This window comes from Eurytemora carolleeae, unplaced genomic scaffold (genome assembly GCF_000591075.1).
Source record: "Eurytemora carolleeae unplaced genomic scaffold, Eaff_2.0 scaffold853, whole genome shotgun sequence".
Classification (NCBI taxonomy): domain Eukaryota; kingdom Metazoa; phylum Arthropoda; class Copepoda; order Calanoida; family Temoridae; genus Eurytemora; species Eurytemora carolleeae.
The window spans coordinates 100,327-120,881 of record NW_019396821.1 but is presented as its reverse complement, the minus strand read 5'-3'; the positions used below and the strand labels follow the sequence as shown (position 1 = coordinate 120,881).

At 32.7% G+C, this 20,555-nt stretch overlaps 1 protein-coding gene across 10 annotated transcripts in view; it reads right to left on the bottom strand.

Moving 5' to 3' along the window:
- Positions 1-20,555, bottom strand: part of LOC111709040 (serine/threonine-protein phosphatase 2A 56 kDa regulatory subunit epsilon isoform) — a 33,342-nt gene that overhangs the window by 2,027 nt on the left and 10,760 nt on the right. For 6 of the 10 annotated variants that reach the window (XR_002766776.1, XR_002766777.1, XM_023482617.1 and 3 more), the window contains 15 exons: positions 16,565-16,692; positions 15,575-15,643; positions 14,610-14,711; positions 12,476-12,533; positions 12,073-12,139; positions 10,942-11,040; positions 9,827-9,859; positions 8,033-8,123; positions 7,226-7,273; positions 6,946-7,029; positions 6,705-6,755; positions 5,057-5,176; positions 3,885-3,988; positions 2,963-3,088; positions 1,066-1,157 (listed from right to left, as the gene is read on the bottom strand). Coding sequence is in view for 8 of the 10 variants with exons in the window: in XM_023482617.1 (XP_023338385.1) it covers positions 1,066-1,157; positions 2,963-3,088; positions 3,885-3,988; positions 5,057-5,176; positions 6,705-6,755; positions 6,946-7,029; positions 7,226-7,273; positions 8,033-8,123; positions 9,827-9,859; positions 10,942-11,040; positions 12,073-12,139; positions 12,476-12,533; positions 14,610-14,711; positions 15,575-15,643; positions 16,565-16,692 (1,272 nt within the window). In the remaining 2 variants the exon portion in view is untranslated. Of the gene's footprint in view, positions 1-1,065; positions 1,158-2,962; positions 3,089-3,884; positions 3,989-4,038; positions 4,135-5,056; positions 5,177-6,704; positions 6,756-6,945; positions 7,030-7,225; positions 7,274-8,032; positions 8,124-9,826; positions 9,860-10,941; positions 11,041-12,072; positions 12,140-12,475; positions 12,534-14,609; positions 14,712-15,574; positions 15,644-16,564; positions 16,693-18,608; positions 18,668-18,942; positions 19,126-20,555 lie in introns of those variants that run through there. The other 4 variants (XM_023482622.1, XM_023482618.1, XM_023482619.1 and 1 more) reach the window with 3 other exon arrangements.

Sequence of the window (20,555 nt, the reverse complement as noted above, 5' to 3'; positions counted from 1 at the left end):
GGGGGGGGGGGTGGCAATTGTGACAAGTCCATAGAAATAAGGTTAACCTCAAGTCCTTATCCGTTTCGTTCTTTCCTTAACTCCCAACCCTTTATTATTAGGGTGAATAGTCCTTTTCCCCCTTCTCATGCTTATGACCAACTTCTACTTAATTCTGTGAAAAGATAAGTTAAATATTTTTATTAATTTGGCATTTTAACTTTTGCAAACTTGTAAAAGGCTTTAAAGTAAACTAATTTATTTAGCAAAGATAAGACATTTCTTGCCAAAGTTTGCGGTTTCATCCGATACAATATTTAGTTAGTTTGATCAATAACAAACTTGGAGATATAAATAAATAGAAAGAAAGATAGATAGATAGATTAATATTAAGATTTTGGATAGATAGATACTACATAGAAAGAAATATAAGATATATATTTATATGAAGATGAATGGATTGATAAATTAATAAATGGATACTGGTTATATAAATAAAAAAATAGATAGATAGGTAAATATATATAGATAAAAAATAAAAAGATGCACACGTATTGTAAAACAAAGAATATAAAATTTAAAAAAAAAGGATAAACAATAATTTATCACAAACGTATGCAAGCAACAAAAGTTTTATAACCCAGATGAAATTTTAATTCTGAGAAAGTATTTTAGAAACCAATAATTTTTCTCCAAAGGGACAGGGATCAGCCAGGTTGTTGTAAAAAACAATAGTTAGGGTTCTTACTTAGCTTTACTGAACTAAACTAAAACTCTTTCCTTTGATTTGGAAGATTCCTCAGCATATTTTTATTGTAAATCGAAAATTTTTAATCAGGGGTGTACATTTTCTTAAAAATATTAATTTATAACTCCTCTCATCCCAATTAAAAATCAGGATTTTCCCCAAATGTTTGGTTTGTGTGCGAGAAGCGATTTTTTTAGAAGAGTTTAGCTAAATATATTTTAAGGGGTAAATAGTGCCAAAATCGATGAAAAAATTACCCTTTAATATTCAATTCATCATTCCTTTCCCCTTGAGCATCAAAATCAATGAACAAATGTTCAAATTTTTATACTTATTACCTAAACTGATTCCTTCTTTGTTTGCGTTCTGAATGGATAAATCTTGCATTTTCCTCCAGAGATCCTCCCGCTCCCGTTCCTTCTTTTTCTCTCTAGAAAAATAAAAATAAATCCTCCCGTTCCTTCTCTTTCTCTCTCTCAAAAATATAAATAATAATCCTCCAGTTCCTTCTTTTTCTCTCGAAATAAAAAATTAAATCTCCCGTTCCTTCTCTTTCTCCCTAAAAAAATAAAAATCAATCCTCCCGTTCCTTCTTTTTCTCTCTAGAAAAATAAAAAACAATCCTCCCGATCCTTCTTTTTTTTCTCTCTCTCAAAAAATTAAAAAATCAATCCTCCCGTTCCTTCTTTTTCTCTCTAGAAAAATAAAAAATCACTCCAGTTCCTTCTTTTTCTCTCTAGAAAAAAATAAAAATAAATCCTCTTGTTCCTTATTTTTTTCTCTTTAAAAATAAATTGATTTTCCCGTTCCTTCTTTTTATCTCTAGAAAAATAAAAAATCACTCCTCCAGTTCCTTCTTTAAATCCTCTTGTTCCTTATTTTTTTCTCTTTAAAAATAAATTGATTTTCCCGTTCCTTCTTTTTATCTCTAGAAAAATAAAAAATCACTCCTCCCGTTCCTTCTTTTTCTCTCTAAAAAATATATAAAAAAATAATCCTCTCGTTCCCGTTCCTTCTTTTCCTCTCAACAAAAATAAAAAATAAATCCTCCCGCTCCTTCATTCTACAAAAATACAAATTAATCCTGTTTAATGTAATTTTGCTTTAGACAAATATAAATGATGAATATAAATCCTTCCGCCCCGTCTCCCGTCTCCCGTCTCTCTTCCTATTCCTATTCCTATTCCTATTCCTATTCCTATTCCTATTCCTATTCCTATTCCTATTCCTATTCCTATTCCTATTCCTATTCCTATTCCTATTCATATTCCTATTCCTATTCCTATTCCTATTCCTATTCCTATTCCTATTCCTATTCCTATTTCTATTTCTATTTCTATTTCTATTTCTATTTCTATTTCTATTTCTATTTCTATTTCTATTTCTATTTCTATTTCTATTTCTATTTCTATTTCTATTTCTATTTCTATTTCTATTTCTATTTCTATTTCTATTTCTATTTCTATTTCTATTTCTATTTCTAGTATTTTCTATCTCACTGGTTAAGAGACATGAGAGGAATGTTAAATTTAAAGCAAATTGGCGATATAGAGTTTTCTAGAAAATAGTATTAATAATTTAGACACAATTTCATATTGGGTTCTAATACTCGATTCATTTAAAATATAACACAATAACACATGATGTAGAACTCCTAAAAATATGTAACCTTTATCCATTTAATAAATTTGAGCCGCGTCTTAATCCGCCAAAAACCGGTTTAAATTGAGCGCAGGCTTAAATCTTGAAACATTGAACACAAATTTACGTGGAACCAACCACATTTCAGCTTCGGATCAAAATCTCTAAGACAAAGCTTTTGAGGGAACCATTGTGAATCGAACATGATATTCTATAAATGGCGGGTCATTAAAAATCAAGTATACAGTCCCAGTACACTGGAGATCCTTGTTTAAAGTCTAATGTATCTTGGCTTTTTAATTCGTTCTCATATTGTTGTAGTTTTTGTATTTGCTACTTAATGCTTTGTATTGGGCTATGTATTTTAATCAGTAGACGGTCTAGTTTATACGGTCGTTTACGCTATTTTTGCCGGATTTTGCCTAAGAGATCAAAATATGACTAAAATTATTCAAATGCAGACAAGATGCAATTCGTTGTAGTTAGTTTTACGTGTTTAAGAAGCAGTGAGGGCCTCAAAATTGTACAAGAACCTTTTAACTAATTGTCAACGTTTCACTTTTCATTAAATCAAATTAAAACCAAATAATTTACTTTTGTCTGTCAGCCTTGTATGAAGCCGTTAGGTCATCGAATAGTCTGCTGTTCATCTCCATGAAGGTCTTCAAGACATTGTACACCAGGGCCACGATAGTCTGGTTCCAGTGCTCCTTGCTAATCCTACAATTAGAAAATATCAATATTTCAGTCTCAGAACCGTCAACAATTGGAGGGATGACACAGGGTTCCTCCCAGGTCTTTTCGTGACAGGTCGGGTTAAAAGCAGAAGTGGCAGATTTGAGTTAAGTGACAAATTTTTTGGCTAAAATTGCATTTTCTTCTGTTACTTGGTAGAGTTTACCCTCTGAATTAGCAGATTTGTTCTCTAAATTGGCTAAATTTGCAGTTGTTTTCAGAGTCTAAAAATTCATTTAAATAGTTAATAAGGATATCATCCAAATATTTACCAAATATACGGTCGGGTATTCCAAATTGTTAAATAAAAGGGTCCTGAGATGGAATTTAAAGAATTTAAGCCGCGGTTTAAATCTGCCAAAATCCGCCAAAACCCGGTTTAAATTTAGCGTTGGCTTAAATCTTGAAACATTTGATACAATTTTAAGTGGAACCAACCATATTTAAGCCGCGGCTTAAATTTAAACCGCCGCTCAAATTCTTTAAATTCGGCCACTGGAATGTTGAAATTACATTTGACAGCAGAGGAGTATATGCAGTGGTGGCCGGTGGGGCTATGGGGTCTGAGCCCCACTGGATTAGTAAAATCTACGCTTTCCAGGCCCCAACAGGTGCTGAGCACACACTAGAAAGAACAATAAAAACCCTCCCCCCCCCCAGTTCCCCACTGGAAAAATTCCTGTAAAAGCCTCTGATTGTCAGACTTAAGTACATTTAAGTCTAGAGGATCAATTTTAGTAAATGTTGTAATTTATCGATATAAATAAAATGCCCTCGTTACCTGTAGAGTGCTGGAAACATGATGGGCATAATAACTTGGTTGTTTTCCTCTATCAGGGACATTATGTACTCATTGTTCCAGAAGTACAAAGCTCTCTCGGCAACCTACATAAAGTACAATAGAGCACAGGGACATAATGTACTCATTGTTCCAGAAGTACAAAGCTCTCTCAGCAACCTACATATAGTACAATAGAGCACAGGGACATAATGTACTCATTGTTCCAGAAGTACAAAGCTCTCTCAGCAACCTACATATAGTACAATAGAGTACAGGGACATAATGTACTCATTGTTCCAGAAGTACAAAGCTCNAGAATGAATAATTTATATGTTGAAGGATTCGATGATTACGTAATAACTGAAATGATAAATATGTTATGTAGTGAGTAAAAATCATTGTTTTCTATTTGTGCATAATTTTGCATATTTTTTTCTCTTTTCTTTTGGAAACCTGTGTTTTCAAAAAAAAAAAAAAAAAAAATTTTTTTAAACAAATTTTAACTACACCATTTATATATGTATTTATATCTTTGTGTGTGAATAAATCTTTATAATAATATAGTACAATAGAGTACAGGGACATAATGTAATCATTGTTCTAGAACTACAAAGCTCTCTCAGCAACCTATTATAGTACAATGGAGTAAAGACAGGAAAATAATATACTCATTGTTCCAGAAAGCTCTTTCAGCAAACTATTTATAGTAAAATGGAGTGCAAAGACATACTGTACTCATTGTTAAGTAGTAAAAGCTATAGAACAAGGTCCTGTAGTATTGTATACCTGGAAATGAGGACTATAAACAAGGTTCTGCAGTATTGTATACCTGGAAATGAGGACTATAAACAAGGTTCTGTAGTATTGCATACCTGGAAATGAGGACTATAAACAAGGTTCTGTAGTATTGCATACCTGGAAATGAGGACTATAAACAAGGTCCTGCATTATTGTATACCTGGAAATGAGGACTATAAACAAGGTCCTGTAGTATTGTATACCTGGAAATGAGGACTATAAATAAGGTCCTGTAGTATTGCATACCTGGAAATGAGGACTATAAACAAGGTCCTGCATTATTGTATACCTGGAAATGAGGACTAGAAACAAGGTTCTGTAGTATTGTATACCTGGAAATGAGGACAGAAACAAGGTTCTGTAGTATTGTATACCTGGAAATGAGGACTAGAAACACATTTAGCAATTTGTCTGAACAAAGGTTCCTGTATCTTGACAAACTGTGCTGGCTCTATCACGTCCAGGATCTCCTCGATCTCTCCCAGGAACATCACCTGAAAAATAATTATCATCAAGATCGTCAAAATCATCAGCATCAGCATCGACATTGACTTTTTGCCTTGCCGGAAGACAAAAATGTGTGGATCTGAAGCAGAGCGTGAGATGCTACGAATTAATTAAATTACGTCATTTTTAGGTCGAAAAAAACAAATCGGTTCACCCCCCCCAATTCTCATTGGTTGGTATTAAGTGAATAAGATATATTTGATGTTGGGTTAGAATTAGACATTTATTGAAAAATATTTAAAGAAGTTACTAAAAAATTAATCAACAGGAGTTTTAAGAAAAATAAAACTAGACATAATAAATTTTAAGGTGAGTATCTAAAAAAGGGTTAAAAATAAAAAAAATGAAATTGCATTTTCTTCAGCCAGAAATTTCTAAAATTTCTCCGGTTAAGATTTTCATCACTATTCATAAAAATGGGACATCAACTTGCAAACTCATTCAAATCTATTCGATAAATGAATGACAAGGAGGCAAAAAGTACATCTCTGTTAAACATAATATTTCTCGTAATAATAGAGAGCAATCTTAAAAATCAAAAGTGTTATAAAGGCTTTGTCTTTTTATTTTCTTTTCTATTTTATAGTAATAAAAAAACATGAATATTAAAAATTAACTATTTTGGATTTATAAAGATTTACGTTGTTAGCATCTCATTGAATAGAATTATTTTTCGTGAATTAATTATATTTTCAGAAAAACGTATAATCCTAGACCTGAACTATGGTAAATTAACAAATACATTTTCAACAAATTAGGGGAAAAGGCGGGGGGCTTGTTTTCAACATTTCTATTCGTGAGAAAGGATAGCTCTGAAAAAAATTAAAAAATTGGATATCAAATTGCACACTTTTAGATACTTTATAATCCAAATTTACTTTTTTACCCGTTTTAAGCAAATAAAACAAAACAAAAAACTTTAAGGCGCCCTTCCGCAAACTTACCCACTAGAAAATGAATTTCGAGAAGGGAAAAAACAAAAAAACATACAAAACACCCCAGAATTATTACCGCGTCCCAAATAAAAAATAATCTAAATCAAACAGAAGCCCTTCTGTTTTTAAAAGATATAAAATAGTTTTTATTATTTATAACACTGAAACTCTTATCAAGACTTAAACATTATCAAAGCTAATTAAAAAAACATTTTAAACATATGGAAAGGTTTCAATAACCGGAAAACTACTTAAGGTTCTAATATTTATCTAGGTTATTTTTTAGCTAATAACATTTTCTACTTAAACTTCTGAAAGTTTATTAAAGAAAAAGGATAAGTTTTTCTACTATTAAAATTTTATATAAAAAATAATATTACATTAGGTGTTAAAATAATAAATACTTTCGAACTTTCAAATTACAGGGGTAAACCTAACAAAAAAAAATTATAGGGCTTAATTTTTCTTAACAGTGGTTTAAATTTCTTTGCAGATCAGGCGAGTGCTTTTCATTGAAAATCACAGGGGTATACTGGAAAAAAAGCATGGGTATACTTTATTTTATCAAATAGGCTCTCACCTCTTTTTGTGAACATGTCTTAGGCCAAAACTTGAGAAGTCCTTTGATGACCTAAAATTTCAATTAATGAGTAAAAAACTATAGAACAACTGAAGTACTGAATTAAAGAAATACTTGGATCCATGAACTGTTTAAAAAATGAACCAATGAACTAATGAACCAATAAACAAATTTAACAGTTAAGCAGTGAACGAATCAATGAACAAACATCATAAATTCATATTAAATTTAAAAAATCGACCTGCTCTGTAAGTGTGGCATCTTTCTCTAAGAACTGTACAACACAGTACGCCAGCTGTGCGTGATACAGACTCAAACATCGAACCTGCAGTACAGTACAGTCAAGTATATTGTAGTACATTCTAATAGATAACAGTATAGAGTGAAGTATTGTACACAAGTTTCCTTCTGTTATTCAATACTTTTAACCCAAATTAATTTTTAACATTGAGTTTTTTTAAAAAGAAAATGGAGTAGAGGGACTATGGGGGGGGGGGATAAAATATTTTTGACTGTTTTACCTTATGGAGAGGAATCAGGACCCTCACCAGAAACTGTTTATGCTCAGCCTAAAAAAATATAAAATAAAATAGTATTTAGATTAAAACAAAAATGATGATTTGTAGAACTGAGATCAGGACCAATTATCAAAAAGTATTCACAGAAAAGATCAACATTCGAAAATATAAAAAACTAATTTACTAAAACTGTAAGAATTAAAAAAAATATGGTTAGAAATAATCTACTAAATGGTTTCTCGGGAATAGCTAAGTATTTAGTAAAGCTCAAAGGTACAAAATATTTTAAATATAAAAAAATGTGACGGTCAATTAAGATTTAACTAATTTTCATTCAAGGATAGCTATCGTCAAGTTAGAAATCCAACAGTATTCAAAGTTGGACTGTCATGACTTTTTATATTTTCACTTTAAAATTTTGCTTTTAACTTCTAAGAGAAAAAGTTGTTTTAAATGAATATTGATGGGTTTTATTAACATTTAATCAAAAAATGGGTTATTTCATGCTCTTTTAAGAACATTTCTGGGAATACATGAGAAATGTTTGGCTTAAACCGTTTTATAATTATGGTAATATTGAAATATCTGGTCCTAAAATCCAACTAGCCATGAAATCACGGTAAGCCCGTTAAACGCGGCACACGAATCTAGAATGAATGAGTTATTTACTTCTTGCTTTCAAACAGTAAATCTAGTTATCTCATCAATTCTAGATTCGACAAAGCTTTTATGAGTTCAAACAGAAAATCTAGAGGAGGGGGGTCCTGGTTAGTGGTTATGGACTTCGTAGTTTACATCTTTAAGTGGTACCTTGAGAGGAAGAGCGAACCCGTTAATGATAGAGCCGAGTATCTCCAGGAGTTCACCAACACCGTTAAAATGTTCCGTCTCGTAAACAAACCTAAAAACAAACACTTAAAGGTTCAAAACTGATCTCTTACAAACATGTGTTCAGTGTTTTCAAATATTTTTCAAAAATTTTACTATCAACTTCAACACTTAAAAATATTTTATATAAAAAAGTAACGTTAGCTATATTTTTAATCTGTTAAGGTTTACATTGTAAACTTTAAACCAGTGCTTAGGATCCATTTAATTTTGATGCGGATCCGGAACCGGATCCTGGATCCGCACTGGAAAAAATGGATCCAGATCCAAATCCGGATCCGGATCCAGGTCATTTCTTTAAAATTTACTGAATTATTTTACAAAATAATATTCAAATTTTTTGTTTTGTTTTTTCGCTTATTGTAATCCTAAAACTTGATGAACCATTCAGAAATGAGGAAATTTTTATAATCTCTCTATTTCAAAAGTTCAGATTTGGGGTTTAGGAGTTTTGCAGTTTTTGGTTGATATTTTACCCCTTGGATCCGGATCCGCGGATCCGAATATTTTTTCGGAATCGGATCCAGGGAGCCAAAATCTTGCGGATCCAACGGATCCGAGTTCGGATCCTAAGCACTGCTTTAAACTGTTATAAATGTTAATCCTAAACCATTTAATTCAATAGTGTTCAAATTTTATTTCTCGCGATTTTGAGAATTTGTTAGTTTTCGTAAGCAAGTGTCAAAAAAGAAGTTTTATACATAATTAAGAAACACAAGAAAAACATTGCAGTAAATGTAAAAAAAAATTGTTTTTAAATTTAGATTTTTAGTTTTTAACAGTACGATCAATTAGCACAGTAATAATAAAAAATATAAAGTTAAATAGTTAGAAATAAAATTTCCTAACTACTGGTAAACTAAAAAGAGGCCAGGTTCTGATTTTCATTTTAACAAAACAGTTTGTTACCAGACACCAACATAGTTAATTTACCAGAAAACAAACTGTTAGTTGCCCAGAATACAACACGTGGTTTAGTTTACCAGAAATCACTATTCACCAGGCCATAGTGTAACAAAAATCAACAAGGTTAGTTTACCAGAAAACAAAAGATCAGTTTACCAGAAAAAAACAGGGGTCAACATAATTCCCAAAAAAGCTGATTTTCTCGATCCCTAAATCATTTTTTGCCCCCAATTTTGAAAAAAAAATGCCCCCAATTTTTAAAAAAAATGCCCCCAGTTAAAATTTTTTTTTCAAATTCCACTAGCACATTAGCCCCATTGCCCCCAATTTGAAAAAAATGCCCCCAATTTTTAAAAAAAATGCCCCCAATTTTTTTTTAAATTATCATATAAAAAAATTTGCCCCCAATTAAAGAATTTGCCCCCATTTCTTTCAAATTTGTCAATCCCAAATGGGATTGAAAAGGGAATTATATTGACCGCTGGAAAAAAATGGTTAGTTCACCAGAAAACTCACTGATAAGTTAACTGAAAACTTAATGGGTATTTAACAAAAAAAAAAATAGCGAGTTTACCAAAAACTATATTTAACTACGTTTACCAGAAAAAAGCATTGTCACTTTACCAGAAAACAAAGGCTTTTAACCAGAAAACATCATGATCAGTTTACCAGAACACAACAATATTAGTTTACCAAAAATCATTATGGCGATCTGAAAATCAAAACGCGGCCAGATATCAAAATGGCGACCAGAGAAAACAAAATGGCGACCAGAGAAAACAAAATGGCGCCAAAAACAAGGTTTCCTACCTTACTTTCCCGCTGCAGAGGGTCTCCACCTTCCTACAGGAATAAACAAGGATGCAGGAGAGAACAAAATAAACAAATATAGGTGCAACCATTCACAAGGAGTCCAGACAATATTCCAGGCGTGTAGAAAGATTTTAATTTCTAGTCAATACTTTTTCAAACAAACTTAAAGGGACTAACGACATATTGTTCCTGAATTAAAGTTGCACGTACAATTCACAACGGTCAACGGTACCATTTGGCTCCTTCACGGTTTAACAAAAGAATTGTATCGGCGTTTCTCTGTTACAAAAATATCTCAATTTTCTCAAATATCTTCAATTTCTCTGATACATAAATCCGCAAGTGAATTCTACAAGGAACCGCAATTGAAAATAATCAATATTCATTATTTAGTAAGAACCGAAGAATCAGACAAACCTCATTTCAAATAAGTGCGCACTTGATATTACAACGTTCAAATAAATGCGCACTTGATATTACAACGTTCAAATAAATGCGCACTTGATATTACAACGTTCAAATAAATGCGCACTTGATATTGCAACGTTCAAATAAATGCGCACTTGATATTGCAACGATAGTTCCTTTAAGTGTGTTCTTTATTAACAGAAGCACCTTCATCTTAAATCAATAACTTAGAACATGCCTGGAATTTTTTTGCGCATTTTGCCACATGCAAATAATTCGCCAACAAAGTGTTTAAATATTTACTGTAACTAGAAAATTAAGACCAGGAAAGGAATTCATAAGCAATGTAAAAAATTACACCTTTTTTTAACTCACAAGGAATTATAACTAAGTCAATCAAGGTGTGATTAGAAGTGCAGAAAACACAGTGTACCCAATACATGGTACTCTTGTTTTTGTGAAATTGGTAGATTCATGCGCCACCATGTTTATTTTGTCCTTGCTCCATAAAACGGTGCAAAACTTGCTAAATTAGCATATTAAGATGATATTCATGTTAAATTCTACTTTGCATTGGTTCTATAAGCAGTAAAGTAGAAGAAATAAAATAAAAATAACAGATATATAACCAGTCAAAATAAAAATAAAATAAACGAATGAATATCTAATTAAATGAATTAAAATAAATAAACCAATAATCTGACCTGAGGAAAAAATTATTTATTTGTTTCCTGATGAACGCTCTCAGCCCAAGGAATTTGCCGTAGATTCGGTGTAACACGGTTTTCAAGAAATCCCGTTCTCTGAAAACATGTTTATTGAGATCTGAGATATTTGAGATCTTGAAACTACCCATTTCTGGAGTGGCAGATCCGATACACAACGGTACCCATCAAAGCTTAGTCAAATTGTTCTGCATTACATCTATATCTAGATTTGCAGTCAAGTATTTCTCATCACTAGAAGTTCTAGGATCTAGGGAGAGTGAGAGAAGTCAATATAATTGTGATTAACCCACTTATATAACCGCATTTATTCCATTATATCATTTGTTACTCTATTTTCTTCATTTTCAGATAAGTTTTGGATAGTTGGTATCGATCAGTTTATTTGCAATATATTTGCTCAGTTATTGCCAATCACTTTCTTTTCTTCATCTTGTTCAGCCTGTACAGTGTAGACCTGATCCAGCTGCAGAGAATAACAGTGTTTTACTTCAGAGAGAAAATGTCTTCTGACTAGTAAACTGAGATTGAAATATCTGGTCCTAAAATCCAACTAGCCATGAAATCACGGTAAGCCCGTTAAACGCGGCACACGAATCTAGAATGAATGAGTTATTTACTTCTTGCTTTCAAACAGTAAATCTAGTTATCTCATCAATTCTAGATTCGACAAAGCTTTTATGAGTTCAAACAGAAAATCTAGATAAGGACAGGAAGGATGGAAGGGCAGACAAATTTAAGGACAGAAAGTGAAAATTTAAATAGATTGGACGGACAAGAAGGATAGAAAGACCGGAAGTATTAGCGGACAGGAAAGAATGAGAATGTAGAACGACAAAAAGTGAAGTAAAACAGAAAGGAAACAAAAGATGAAAGGACAGGACGGATGAAAGGACACAACGATTAAAGACAGGAAGGGTAACAGTAAACGAAGGCTGGAAGGACAGGAAGTAATTTATTGAAGAATGGAAAGAAACGAAGGAATGGATAGAAAGTTTGAAAGAATAATGGCAGGAAATATGGAAGCGCAGGAAATGTAGTAAAGGCAATGTAGAAGGATAAGAAGTGTATAAGGACATAAACGTTAACAATGTTTAGTAAACAACCCACCTGGGATCCTCTGAATCAAAAAGTTCGAGAAGTTGGAGAACAAACTTCTGATCAATTACTTTCTTCCCTACACACACCATCACATATTCTAACCTGGGTCGGTTACACCCAATGGTTCCCGATATGTGGCCAGTTTTCTAACAATTATGACAAATTGTGCTTATTTTATCAGTAGAACTATGGATCGTTATTAAAGTGTTGTCCTATTTGAGTTACTCTGTAAGTAATTCTATTTTGTTAGAATTGTAGAAACTATGACACTTTTTATTACGTTTATTTGAAATATGTTTAGACTCGCAGATTTGCTTTAGTATGGTTGATATCCTCACAATAAAGGTTGTTATGCTCCCCCCTCTCTCCTCGATCAAATACGAATATATATAATATATATGTGATGGGTTTCCTATGGTGGGTTGAAAATCCGGGGATTCCAAGAAACGCAGGAAAAATTCATAAACAAGCTGAAAAAAATTAATTAATATAAATATTAAAATCATATCTTGATTGAACAATAATTACATATTTTTTAAGACTATTTTCTGCCTTCATGATATGTTTTTGTTATCAGATCTTCAGGGTAACTGTTTTTTGAGTTTGCCGGATTCGCCAGAAATGTGTAATGATAAATTATTAAACTAAATTCAAAAAAGATAAAAACATGGAAAAGTTATGAACGCAAGTAAAGCTAGTAAAAATGTAATAGGGATAAAACTCTAAAAACTGAAGATATGATTTCAAATACTACATTGCACATAAATGCATCAAACCAATTTAATTTCAAGTGTTTATTTCCAAGAAACTGGGAAATCTATTTTCTTTATAAAATCGAACACACAAGAATGCTTAAATGACGCCTTCCTGTTACACATTTTTGTGGGTTTCATTGTAGGAAAAAAACTAATATGAAACAAGCTTTGTACTTTGGCAATATCACAAGATAGTAATTAATCTAAGACTTGTGTTCTCTTTTATGGAAAATAGAAAATAATAATTTTTTTATATAAATCTTCACAGCTTGGAGCTATTGCATGCTGCGTGTGTGCTGAAAAACGCTTAGGAACAATTATTCAAATAAGGAATCTATTAGGAAAAAGCATGTCGCAACTAGACATCTGTGTAGCTTTCGTAGATTGGTTGATTGGAAGGTACCGCCCTTAATTTCCATAAGTTCACTGTGGTTTTGCATTCTTTAAGGGATTGTAAGCGTAATTTATGTGACCCTCCATGTCAAGATGGCAATAACTCATTTTCAACGGCACCCTTGAAGGATTTTAAATCAAGTATAAATAAGATATTAATGTTTTGTTTTTTAACCGTTTATTTTCATTTGCGACTTTCTTCCGAATTTCTGATCAGATAAAGGTTTCATGGGTACTGTTGTAAATCGGCCATTGTAATCTTAGCATGGAGGATCACTAGATTTTACGTTTTCCGTCCCTTTAACATCTTCAGGAAATGTTCCGTCAGACATTTCGTCACGGAATTGATCAAGAAGAGATTGGAAACCCTAAGTCTGAGAAGGGGAATTGAACTAAATAAGATGTAAGCCCCAATTCATCTGTAAATACTATTTAACAAACAATAATATAAAACTTTAAGACAAAAAATGTTCGTTTTTTCATAAAAAAATGGTAATAATTTTATCACAATATTAGCAATTCGAAGATAAGAGCAGTATTCTTTATTAGGCACGATTGTTAACTGTATTTACAGTGGAATAAAACTCAAGAAGGATATTCATTACAATTCACTTCATAAAAGACTTGAAGAACATTTATGCATGTAGCCTGTAGCATAAACTATCACCATAAATGTGGACGAAACGCGTCATCAAATGTGACAAGAACGCTTTAAATTACCGTTAAATGTCGCCAGGACTTATTATTTAACCGCTAAATGTTGCAAAGACGCGTGATATTACCATTAAATGTGGGACCAGGACACCTAATATTACCGTTAAATGTGATCAGGACGTTTATATTACCATTAAATGTGACCAGGACACCTAATATTACCGTTAAATGTGACCAGGACACCTAATATTACCGTTAAATGTGACCAGGACACCTAATATTACCGTTAAATGTGACCAGGACACCTGATATTAACGTTAAATGTGGCCAGGACACCTAATATTACCGTTAAATGTGACCAGGACGCCTAATATTACCGTTATATGTGGCCAGGAAACCTAATATTACCGTTAAATGTGACCAGAGCTGAAAACTTAAATGTGGCCAGGACACCTAATATTACCGTTAAATGTGACCAGGACGCCTAATATTACCGTTATATGTGGCCAGGAAACCTAATATTACCGTTAAATGTGACCAGAGCTGAAAACTTTAGAATGTGATATCCTTAATCCCGATCTGTTGACTTTTCTGGAGATTAAATTCATGAGAACAAGCCATATTTAATCTGGATATTAAGAAAAAGTTTGGATTAAGCATTAATCCTGATATCCACCATTCTAAAGTTTTCAGCTCAGGACACCTAATATTACCGTTAAATGTGGCCAGGACACCTAATATTACCGTTAAATGTGGCCAGGACGCCTCTAGGGTTGGATCGTCCTCCTCTGGATCAAAATCTGGATTATCACTAGGAGGCAGGGTTCGAAACAGATTACTCGCAATCTAAAACAGAGAGTTCAATATTTTTCAAAAAATAGTCTTCAACCGTTGCATTTCCCGATCTTAGAAAATACAAGACAATCAATGGAAGAAGCAAGGAATTAATTTAACTGGTCACGATATCTTGACCATTCATTTATTACCAGATTAATTCCGTTTTGGGACTGAGCGAAATAAGTGAAGTAGAAACTGAATACATGTGACTTCATGCGACTTATATCGTAAAACAATGTAGATACAATGAATGAAGTGGTTTTAAATATCCCTTAAGGGTTTAAAGCTTAATAAAATTATTTAAAAATTAAGTTTAGCTTTATCCAAACCCTTGTGATTCCCGCAAAAATCGTGTTTAATGTTGAATACTCGATATTCCCCTCATGTCTCCCCTACCTCTCAAGGGGCCAATAAAAATCGTCCAACAAGAAAATAGAAATGAAAATATATTATTTCCAATTTGATGGTTTTAATTATACTTTAAAGTAAGGATAAGGAATGAAAAAAATATGGTTGCAAAAAGCGGTAACTCCAATTTCACGGAACGGAGTTGAGAGAGGGGGGGGGGTCAGGGGACCAAGTCTACTATTTAAATCTTTAAATAAAGGGAGTGTTGTTGAATTTACAAGTGTTGAGTTTGAACCTATAATAGTTATTTACTATTTAAGTATTTGTGAGATTTGTTAGACTCATCAACATCGGATCAGAAAACTGCAGTAAAACCGTGCATTGGTTTGCCAGTATAAGCTTACCATATTTAAGATTAATTTTATTTTTATTTTAAAATACTTTTTTGGAAGACACAGACACAGAAATAAAGTAAATACAAATTATTTAAACTCAAAATTCCCGAACAGTCCCTTTAAACTCACCATTCTGATTATTTCTGGGTAGACTGGTTCTGTAAGTACACCTCGCCCTGCCGTTATATAGTCTACCACCTGAATACAATAATATAGATCACACGGATACAGATATTTGGAGCCGGACACTTTTCAAATGTTGATCTTTTTCTAATCCGTATCCTTTCTAGTAGTCGAGCTGGGAACCTTAGAATTGAATACCCTAAATCCCGATTGCTTAATCTGATTCTGAATATTCAATCTGAACACTTTTTATTTCCTGCGTATTCCGGTATATTTCTCTTTTTTTTTTAATCACTCCCTACAAGATTCTGACCAATCAGAGTTTCTCGTTAAATGGCGCGAACACTTTCAAATTTCCTAGCTTCTGATTGGCTGTTCAGAATTCTGCATACGCCACTCTATTGATTGAATTTTATTCACGTTAAAAGATACAAACTAAGAACTTGAAACTGTCACAAAGGGAAAATCAAGCATTGATCTCAATATCCACAGTTCTTAAGTTTTCTGCTCAAAGCAGATTGAGTTATATATATTTATAAATGCCATGAAAAATATGCTCTCGCAAGAATACAAGTCAGTTGTTTATTCACGAAATAAGTGATAAATTGCTTTAGATTAAAAGTTTCTCCTGTGTATATCAAGGCCTTGTATATTAGCGCTATTTCATTCAAAAGGTAAGGCGCCTTAAAATTTCGAACCCAATTTTAATTCAATGAAGCTAATGTTTATTGTAATTTAAAGGTGTTCAGAGAATACATTCCGAAAAGGGTTTGTAACAGAACTTTAACTCGCTAGACTAGTAAATTTTCCCATCTTGGTAGGATATATTCATCAATTTTAGATTAAATGTTTAGCGAGAAGTATTTGAACTATTTATGAATGTTCAGCTATCACATGTGAGCTCATGGCTTCAAGTAAAAAGTAGTTTAACTTTCCGTTTCTGATTCATCTACCTCTTCCAATTCATAAATTCAGACCCTTGATCTAATTTCTAACCTCGTTCAATGTGGCTCTCTTGATCTCCTTCCCCTTGAGATCTGCTACAGGATCCATGAAATCGAATCCGACGCAGCACTGACGCAGCTTTCTGATAAACAGCTCCTCCTGCTCGGAGCTCGGAACATCTAAAAAATGTTTTTTTACTTTTTTGTCAAAAATGTTTTTTTTTTGGCTAGTTTTATAAGTTTGTCTTCTTTCATAACTTTACCAATAGAAAATTTGATGATTTGCTTTTATTTTCATTTTCTCGAAAAAAAGAAGAGTAATTATTTTGCTGGCATATTCTCATATTCATTCAATTTCAGCTGCGTACTAGATAATCTTGAACTATTAACTTTTTATGCCCCCCCCCCCCCCGGAAGAGCTTTACACCTAATTTGACATAAAGTGCAAGTACGCTAATGCATTAAAAATCGATTTTTTAGTAAAAATTAATGTTACTTTGTTAAAATAACATTATCTGCGCGAAGCGCCCAGAATGTTGTTCTTTTTTTCTCTCAATGCTATTCGTGGACCTGGAGAAAGCAGATCAAGTTTCTAAACGGGGATGTCCCCAAAATTCTAGGGGGGGGGGGGGTAAATAACCCCAATAACCCCCTTTATATACGCCACTGCCCCCTAGTCATTTAAATTATTCACCATTTCCTATTCTCGAGATTAGTTAACAAAGAACCTAGTGTAGATACTTGACAACTCAAATATATTCATTCGAAACCTCGGTCTTATTTTTGTTGAATGGAGTTTCTATATTTGGACATATATTAACAAAATAATTATTTGTAACTTAACATTAATAAAATTTAATCCTCTGAGGTTGTTGACAAATTTTCACGTTTTGAGTTTTGTTTATTTTAGTGAACATATCAATGTTTTAGTAAATAATCAGAGACGGAAATATTTATTTTTATGGTTTAACTCAATTTGCCATCGGAAAATTCAAAAGTTGGTTGAAAAGATAGAAGAGTCACATCGTTGACCAATTAGAAAACGACATAATGATGGGCAGGGGGTTATATGAATACTTTTTTGAGGAAAACATATTTTTCCTTGTTGCCCAATTTGTCCAAACTTGGGCGTTTTATCTGATCTGAACTTGCATGTATCTCAAAACATCAAAAACTAAATTTCTTATCTAAACATTCATTAAGACTGTTGACCCAGAACTTTCCGTCCATCCATTAAAACATTTTCAAACTTATCAAATTATCAAAAATTAGAATTGTGGAGTTGTCACTAAAATCTAACTTAAAACTATCTTTAATATGATGTTTATCTAATATTTTAATAAATGTCTTCTGACACTTTTCAGCCACACACTTATCCAGAAGCTAAACATGAGATACGGTCACGGAGGCGCTTTAAGCGAACAAAGCATTGCAGTACATCTAGATATAAACTGAAGAAAAAAAAACGCTTGCTACAACACATTTCTTTCAAAGCAGAACGACATTGTTAACTGATTATGTTTTTACGATAATACTAAATCTAGAGCTGTTCTAATACGTCACAGCTATATTACTCCTAGACGAGTACTACCCCCCTCCCCCCCCCTCGCCTTTAAAATCCTTAATTTCATCACTTCTAATTACTTAAACAATACATATTCCCACTTGAAAATATTCGGAACCCTCACATTTTTGTTTACTAAATGAGTGTACTGCAGATTCCCGAAGAAAAATAAACAAAACCTGGCCTGGACAGCACGGAGTTTGTTTACGTTCCTCCCACCAAATGCGGTACACTTGTTATCTTATCCAAAATATGAATGTCCCTTGTTCATCTTCCTAACATATATTACTATTGTTAAGAAAGTAAAATTCTGTTGTTTTAAACACGCTTGAATAGTTCGACATGTGTCTAATTTACTACGGATACCTGAACCCTGAATTCCCACCCCACCCCCAAAAAAGTAAAAAAAAACGGCCGTGACAAATTTTTTTACATACAAATTATTTCTCTGAAGGGAATTCAACAGTTGTAAAACATTTTACCCCTGTTATGTACCCTTGAAGCAGGATATTTACGTGACAGGTAGTTTTACCTATTAGACTTTCTCGGCGGCAGGGTTTTTCTGCGTTTTCGGTGCTTTGTATCCATTTTCTAGTTTCACAGTATACACGTTATCACATTTATTTTTAACTTAACATTTTGCAAATTATATATTAGTAGAACTGTGTGAATACGGTAATATTTCAACATCACTTTCAGAAGAAGACGCACCTTGAGGAGGAAAAATATTACACTTTAAAAACATTAAGGACACACTAATAAGGACGCACAAAAAGTATGTCACTGACAAAAATAATATAATCTAAACTTAAAACAATAGAAATTTTTGTAATTTTCATTATTGAGAAAAAGTTGTGTATACACTCCTTATGTAACCTGGGGATTTTGCCAGAACAGACATTTGAGACTAGAAGTGACATGTCTTCGTGGACATGTCGTTTTAGCTGAGCATGTCGCATCAAGCCTTACATAACCGGCGTCGAAACCAACAAATATTGAAAAAGTTCCCTTTATTCAGATAAAAATACACTTAAATGTATCACTGGTCAAAAGTTTAGATATTGATCTGAAATAAATATCATTTTATTGATAAAAGTTAATGCAAAAGTAAGGATACAAAATACATAAAAAAGGTAAGAATGATCTCAATATTTGATATGTCAGAATTTAAAAAGAACAAAATGTGGGTTAACTGTAAGGTTAAGAATGACTCTGGATGAGGTGGGTGAATGATGTTTTAATTAAGAGAGAAAAAGGAGGCAGTGGAAAGAGAGTAGGGCTCTTAGACAGATATGGATAAACCAGATAGATAGATAGATAGATAGATAGATAGATAGAAAGATAGAAAGACAGAGAAGACAGGGTAAGACAGGTAGACTGATTTAAAAAATCTATTAATATTAATATTGATATTTTCAAAATTCAACCCCCCCCCATATAATTCTACCCAATATTTAAGTAAAATAAATGCTTTCAATGCAAGACGTGTACAGAATTGATTAGAATTGTTATAAGGAATATGAAAAAGAAAAAGAGATGTTGGGGATTTTTTGTTCTGAAATTTTGTTAATTTCGTTGGATTTTCTTGTGCAATCGTTCCTACCCCCACCCTTTTCGAAAATATTTTTTTCCCACAAGTTAATTATATAAATGTATGCGCGGAGTAGAAATTTTGTTATAAGGTTTAATTCGCTGAATTTGTGAAAATAAATTACTATTAGGGAAGATGAGGGGGGGGAGGCGGGGTATTTTAGAGTTTCGCGCTGAACGTGAACACAAAAGTTTCTATCTCAAGAAGATTCTTGTTGTCACATATCTCTGGTTTTGGCTATCCAACTGATATCCAACCAGGGGACTGACACTGGGTCAGATGCAGGGATAAAAGATATTATGCATGGAATACAAGGCGAGGATAAACTTTCACCCCCCCCCCCTACTCCAACACTGAATTAGGGAGGGGGGAGGGAAACTTAATAAGAGACCCATCAATATATGTTTTAGAATGCATACATAAAACGTCATTTAAGATTTTAATCTATGGGGTAGAAGTAAGTAAATTGTCAGAAAAATCATTTTAAAGTTTCTCTAGGAAAAATTTCATTAAGAAAACATTAACAATATCGTCAACCATCGGTCGTTATTGACAATTTATATGAAAACATACTTTTAAAAGTTATCAATTAAGAAATTAAGAATTTATAGAACAATACTACAGCAACTGTGTATTTGATAGTCATGAATGTATATTTTGAGGATTTTAGAATTACTAAAAGTACAAATGCAGGCCACGTCTTCATGTCTGCCCTGCGAATTAGAATGTTAACAACAAAACTTTGCGACACATTTAGAGAAAATAAAGTTGCACCTGCAGGGACTAATACAGGCCTGGGATATATTCACTATCCAGGGGTGGATAATTACGTGGATATTCACTTACTTTAATATTTTGAAAATTTAGGCACCCTTGTATTCCCCCCCT